This window comes from Paralichthys olivaceus, chromosome 7 (assembly GCF_024713975.1).
Source record: "Paralichthys olivaceus isolate ysfri-2021 chromosome 7, ASM2471397v2, whole genome shotgun sequence".
Classification (NCBI taxonomy): Eukaryota; Metazoa; Chordata; class Actinopteri; order Pleuronectiformes; family Paralichthyidae; genus Paralichthys; species Paralichthys olivaceus.
In genome coordinates, this window is record NC_091099.1 from 2,336,527 (window position 1) to 2,343,553 (window position 7,027).

The 7,027-nt window shown below is 42.1% G+C and overlaps 1 protein-coding gene across 1 annotated transcript; it reads right to left on the bottom strand.

Moving 5' to 3' along the window:
• olfml1 (olfactomedin-like 1) lies at nucleotides 1-5,167 on the bottom strand. Its single transcript, XM_069528390.1, has 8 exons — nucleotides 4,677-5,167; nucleotides 3,901-4,004; nucleotides 3,631-3,821; nucleotides 2,740-2,843; nucleotides 1,962-2,153; nucleotides 1,047-1,227; nucleotides 805-964; nucleotides 1-379 (listed from the first exon to the last, which is right to left on the bottom strand). The coding sequence occupies exons 1-8, from the start codon at nucleotides 4,803-4,805 to the stop codon at nucleotides 223-225; spliced, it is 1,218 nt and encodes a 405-aa protein (XP_069384491.1). The 5' UTR covers nucleotides 4,806-5,167; the 3' UTR covers nucleotides 1-222.
• Nucleotides 5,168-7,027: the final 1,860 nt, after the last annotated feature.

Below are 7,027 nucleotides of genomic sequence, written 5' to 3' on the forward strand. Positions count from 1 at the left end.
TATTTTAATGCTTTTTATTATGGTGTTACAGTATAAAGTATAAAGTCTATGTATAAAATGCAGTTGGTTGGACACAATCGTTAACAGTGATGAAGGCATCATCCATTGCCAGCAAAGGATCACTATACTGAAAACAGCAGATTATAAACTCACAACAATTACTTTTTTTCTAAACTGAAGCTTTTAAGAGTGAAGTGATGACTCAGGTGTTTTGTTTTCTCCTCATTCTGCAGCGGCCTGGTCGTTCCTGCGTGTCTCCACTTTGTATATCGTCTGGTAGCCGTCGTCCCAGGCGTACAGCTGTTTGTCTCCGGGGTGGTAGTGGATGCTGCTGTGGCTGGTGTAGCGCTTCGGGAAGAACATCACAGGACTCTCATCGCTGCGGACACGTGGAACAGAAGAGAGGAGTAATTAGGTAAAAGGGGTTTAAGTTGGGAAAGAAATCACACATTTTAGAAATCTGTTGCTAAATGTCTTTGCAGGGTGTTTGTGGGTCTGAGTGAGGTCAATGTGTACGACTGTAAATAAAGACTGACGACGTGTCTCCACTTCCTCCATTGTGCACAACGTAAACCAAAATATCCTGAATTCGAATGCTGCCATCTTGCACTTTTGACGTCTTTTGAGGTCTAATTGAGGTCCCACTGACTCACCGGCTCAGCCAATCACGAGTCAGTCCCAGCTGTCAATCATGATGTTTCCTCCCATTTTTATAGCATCAAATACAGCCAGCCACCAGGGGGCGATTGAGATGATTTGGCTTCACTTCTAGGGACTGTCATGTCGTCAATGGTAGAGACCAACCTGTGGATGGTGTCGTGGATGTCGTAGAGACACTGGATGGTGGAGCGTCCTCCGTAGCGTGTGTTGTAGACGACGTACATGGTCCCACATATCACGAACGCTCCTTCAGCATCACGACTTCTGCACTGTGTGTCCCACGTGTATTCAACTGCCAAACTCACTATGGGTGAAGAAAATAAAGTTGATTATAGACCAGATTAGTTATTGATGCATGTAGACTCGTGGGGGGGGGTTATCTCTACCTTTATCCAGTTTGGTAATGACCAGGTTTCCTCCGTACTCAGGGTCAGCATGGATGACCCACAGGCCGAGTTCATCCACAGCCAGGTCCAGATAAGTGTCTGGGTTCAGACTGTAGACTGGGAGTCGACCTGCTCCCGGGAGGAGAGTGCTGTCCACCACTGTACGGTTCAACAGTTCCACCTTTATGTAATGGACACAAATGTAAATAGACCAATTAATACTGATCAATATCAGTTATGTCCGATATCTTTCAATGGCATCTCACATCTACCTTGTTTGGTCCTGTAGACTATTTAGTTTAGTCTGAATCAAAATAACAGTTGAAAGGTGAAAAGGTGCCTCAGACCACAGTCCGGAGTCCGACCAAAAGAGGGGGTGTGGTTCGTTTGCAGTGTTAAAACATTCTTTTGGGATAGTTTGCTGAGTTGCTTGCACTCTTCACCTCCTATGATGCAATGGTCACAAAAAATGCTCCGGTGAGACTATGTGGGTGTGGCAACATTCAGCAAGTTTTTTAAACAAACAATCTTCCAGTATACTTTCTGAAGCAGTTACATCTGCTCCAGAAAACTTTTGAGGAACGTGAGCTCAGTTCACTGGAACACAACTGTTGATTTTGGCATCATCAGCTTTCTGACCTCAACCAACACGGAGCAGCAACGGAAATGGAACTAAACTCAACTCCCCAATGACTCAGACCCTTGAAGCGATGTGAGGTCAGTCTACAAATGAAAGCAAATCGCCTGCTTCACATCTGAGGACTGAAGTCAGCATGATCATTAACTGCTCTCTGAAGCTGATGCCAGGAATGTGAACCCTCAGCGTGACAAGTAAATATCTGTTGATAGAAACACAGCGGAGATGAAATGTATTAATGGGAGTATCAGGCTTTGACTCCTTGTTCCCTAACTCACCTTCAGAATCTGGTTGGGTGTATCTGCCTTGTGGTAGTAGAGGAATCCGTTGTAGACCACATGACCCGTCCCCTGCCAGTGGAAGGGCAGCTGCACCACCTTGGCTGAGGAGGAGGTGGTTCTCTCACTGAAGCTTTGCAGGGAAACGTATTCCAGCAGCGTGTTGTTACGAATTCCACTGAGCAGGTAGACCTGGAGGATTCACACGTGCGACCAGCTGAGTGAGAACTGTGTCGCTCATTAGTTTCCACTCTTGGTTAAAATATTAGGATATTGTTAATTTGTGGAGTTCAGTGTTTTTCATTTGTAATGGGTTGAGTTTCCTTGATTGAGCCAAAATGATACGATCATCAGAATAACACCATCATTTACATTTCAATATACTGTAACTTTAAAGCACTATTACTTAAATATTGGCCACCAGAGGGCAGCAGAGCACATAGTACACCAACCTTCATTAGGCTTACATGTTAATAACCAGTTGTCGAATTAACAATTCAGCAAAGATGAAGCTAAATTAGTATTTTAGGAGCCAAAATAAAAAGAATACAGTACAATCACACACTCATTCTTATGAACTACTTTTGCATTTCACTCAACTACCCATCATACGGCAGCCAGCAAACTAAAAGTCGTTACGAGCAGGAAGTCACTGATCGTCCATCAGTGGTCGCACACTCACAGTCAGCATAAACACACTGCTCTGCCTAAAAAGAAAAACAGCTGCCGACTGTAAACATCATATATCATCTCTTCAACGTTACAAAGAAGACCAGACCTTAGCAGATCGTTCTGATGGATCCTTGAACCAGGAACCATAAGTGTCTCCGGCCTTCTTCACAATCTTCAGGGACTTGATCTGACTCAGAGCTGTGCTGCAGTCTGGACACAGTGGAGACAAGAATATGAGCAAAAGGGGTTTTATTGAACTGTAGCACGAAATCCTACATATTTAATTTTAACCTCCGCCAAGGAAGTTATGTTTTCATCTGTGTTTTTGTTTGTGCAGCAAGATAAGGATTTTTTTATTTTTTATCTCTTTCTTTAACATCCTGATACGACACACTTCTGGACTTCATGGATCTTGATGGAAATAATCTGGCGTATTTAGAGGACTGATATCTACGAGTGTGTAGAATTTGATTTATTGAATTTAAGATTCAAGGAGACTTCTGGGCCTTGGCAGCGGTAAGAGCTCTAGTTTGTTTGTCAGCAGGATTACACAAAAATACAAAAACAGATTTCCATGAAACTTGGTGAAAGACTGGAACACGGAACAAGAGAGAACCCGCTGAGTTTTGGGGGCGGATCCATGAATTGCTCTCTTTCTTTAACATAGTGAAAATGGCAGTTAGCGTTGGGGTGTGCTCTCCCCTCTGATGTTGTGACTGGTGTATGAGGTCATCAGTTGACTCTGCAAGGAAACACCCACAAAAACTATTCTGATAGTTTTGGAACACATCCAACACTTTCTCAGAGAACGATTTACTGGATCTTGATGTAAAAATTGAACATATTTAGAGGACAGATATTTATCCTATAGTTCTGACTTCACTTTTCCTCTCCTCTGCTTCTTAAACCACTACACTAGATGCTATAATCATTATCAGTTCCACCCACTCAGCCTCCCCGTGTAGCCTCCTTCCTTCCTTCCCTCCTTCCTTCCTACCATTCTCCACTTTGATCTTTGCTTTCTTCTTTAACTGGTCCAGCTCTGCAGCTTTGATCTGTTGTTCCAGCAGCGCCTCCTCCATCTCGATGTCGCTCTGGGTGGGGATCTTGTTTTCCAGATACTCCAACTCTCTCTCCATCCGGTCCACACGCACGGACACGCTGTCCACCTGACTCTTCACCTCCGACCTGCGGAGCCAAACACCATTTCATTTCATGTACAGCTGATCTTTCATTTTGTCAAGTGGTATTTTAAACAGTCGTGTACCTCAGAACACTGAGAGAGGACAGATAACCTCTGATGTCAGAGGAGAGGTCGTAGGTCTTCTGGGTGACGCTCATCGTGCTTTGCTCACATTGATTCAGACGCTCCTGATTTCATTAACACACAAAAAAAAGAAATCCTCGATTATGTAACTTTTGTCAAATAAAACTACACATTCTCCCTCTTAACGTTGCAAATCACTTGATAATACATTTCATCCCGGTGGATATATAACGTCATGTGGAAGTGTAACAGCTGCAGTGGTGGGATGTAACAAACTTCATTTACTTCATTACTGTGCGGAAGTACATCTTTTATGTATTTGTACAATACTTAATTATTTTCAGGCACATTTCACTTTTACTCCAGCACATATATCAGCAACTACCTGTACACTGTACTCCTCTACATTTGTAAAAAGCATTGCATGTAACGTTTATTGTAATTAATAACCCGCTGATCCAATCAGAGCGGGCAGGTAACATTAGACCCCGCCTCCTGCAGCAGCTACATCACTGGTGAAGAACAAACACCTGAGCTGGATTCAGAAGAGGCCGAGACTCACAATGATGCAGCAGACTTTCTTTATTACGCAGTAGGTTACACTCGAAAAGTACTTCTACCTTTATCCCATTAAAGTATATATTCAAAAGCTAGTACTTCTACTCAAGCGGAACAGATAACTTGGTCATTTCACGTTTACTTGAGTACACTTGTCTCTATTTATTTGTACTTTTACTTGATGCAAATGTTTGAGTACTTCCTCCACCACTGCCTACCTCCATCTGAGCCAGCCTCCTCTCCAGATACTGGATTATGAAGGCGTCCTGGGAGGAACCCTGACTCTGGACCGAACCCAGCGTCAGACTGAACGAGAGGAGAAGGACAGGAACCAGTCTGCCTGACATGATGATGAACTCTTCAGTCTGTGATAACGGGACTCTGTGTTTCTTCAGCACTGCGGCGTCCAACCCACTCAAACAGTCCTCGAAGACAGAGAGAAGAGAGAGTCATCCATTTGTCGTCTCAGTTCCCAGCTTGTGTTGATGAGAGATGATCCTGTAACTTTTCCTCCTGATGTTTCCCACCAGTGTTTCACTCCTGTTTCAGTTGCAGCTCCACAACTTTGTGCCTCGTTTCTCTCATCGCTCGCTGCTCCAGGGAGTTTTTGGATCCAAGTGAGCCTCACCCACAAGCCCCTCTCTCTCTCTCTCTCTCTCTCTACCACACTCTCAGTCTCTCTGGGTGTTTCTCGCCCACCCTTCCCATCTGTGCATTTGAGGTATGAGAGGGAAAACCCATAGATGGGAGGGGGGGAGAGAGAGAGAGAGAGAGGGAGGAAGAGAGAAAAACAGAGAGAGGGAGAGAGAGACTGGTTCATCCAGCAGTTTTATTTTGTAATAGTCTCCAGATGCTGCACTGACACGTCCTCAGTTCTCCCACGGAGAAGAAGCTGTTCAATAAAAAGTTATGATATGAAGTAAAGTTTAGTTTCTTAGTTCATTTTAATCCAAGAGGAAAACTAACAGGAATAAGAATAGTCTTATATCACATGTCCTTTTCAATTTAAATATCACAACAAATTAATTACACATTAATCAATATCCATCATCAGCATAAATATTGCTCAATAAGTTCATACTGTGTTATTGTGCTTTCTTGATAACTTTTGTTATAAATATAATATAATATTGAAAGAACTAATATTTTTGACGGAATATGTTTTCTTATTTGTTTTTTGTAATAATAATAATAAACTTTATTTATATAGCACTTTTCAAAAACTAGTTCACAATCATAGAAACAGATGAATTACATACACAGACATAAGAAATCTAGTTAAAACCCATATTATAGAAGATTTAAGAGGACAATGAGTTCAATCACATGTTAGTATCTCATCCTCTGTTTCCATCGTGTTATTCTCATGTAGATGTTATTCTCTGTCTGCAGCAGATCCACTGCAGCGTTTAAAGCCGACAGCCAGATGTCGTCTGTCATAACAAAGCAAAGGAAACAGGCCCAGGTGGCTCCAACTGCAAACCACACATTACCCATGATGCCAGTGGTAACGTTTGGATGGGACTCAGTCAGAATATTAATACAGCCCTGGATCAGCAGGACTCTGAGAAGAGACACGGCCCCGTTCAGACTTTATATCAAACGTCCTGCAGCCTAACCTGCATTTTTCAGTCTGAAGACACGGTAACTGTCACTTTGGGAGGTTGTGATGATATTATATAATAACACGTCTGTTGTGTTGTGGTCTAGACTCATGTGTGACTTAATGACCAGGCTGTTTTGTTTGTATGTTTCTCTTGTAAATAGTCGTTTGTGTCGTTGCTCTTCCCTTTTTGTCGTTGTGTTTTGTGATTCTCCATTTGTTTGTTTTTGCCCCTCAGCTCCACTGACAGACACACACAAACTGAATTACAATTTAAACGTTCGACTGCCTGCTAAGTTTTTAAAGCTGCTCTCTTTTTATGTTTTATATGTGACACAGATGTGTCTTCTGTTGTTTTTAAATGTGACTCTGATCTGTGGAGCACAGAATTTCCCTCATGTCCTGTATCGTGTATCATGAAGATGACGGATAAAGCTGGATTTGAATCTTTTCTTTGTGTTTCAGGATGTAATTATATAAATACTTCCTCTCTTGTTGTTGTTGTATAAATGGGAATATTGTCTTCGTGTTGTCTGTGAATTTCTCCTCAGGGGACAATAAAGCTCTAACCTTTCTGCTTTAAATGTTGGTAATGTTGGTGAACTTCTATAGTGAAACCACTGTAAGCAGAGAAAACCTGCAGAGTGTCTGACATATAAACAACACACAAGTAAAAATTACATAAAAAAAACAATATTAAAACAAATAAAAACACTAAACATGTCCCAATATAATGAACATATTATAAATGATGAAAGAGAACACTCCCACAGACTGTTTATCAAGACTCACGTGTTGAAACTGAAAAGATTCAATCGAATTAAAAAGTGTTTTCAGGCCTCTGCTGTTATACCGCATATGTACCATGAGGTGGCGTCATATCACAGCCTGCAATTCTACAACATGCCATATATACAGGCTATAGCCCCCCCCCCCCCCACACACACACACACCTCTTTACCGGTG

Bases quoted from the DNA above. Each gene is read 5' to 3' on its own strand.
- olfml1 (XM_069528390.1), bottom strand. From the start codon at position 4,805: ATGTCAGGCAGACTGGTTCCTGTCCTTCTCCTCTCGTTCAGTCTGACG. The intron at 2,844-3,630 runs GTAGGAAGGAAG...CACTGTGTCCAG, and splicing joins AAAGATCAAAGTGGAGAATG to ACTGCAGCACAGCTCTGAGT. The intron at 2,154-2,739 runs GTCTGGTCTTCT...TGAATCCTCCAG, and splicing joins CATCAGAACGATCTGCTAAG to GTCTACCTGCTCAGTGGAAT.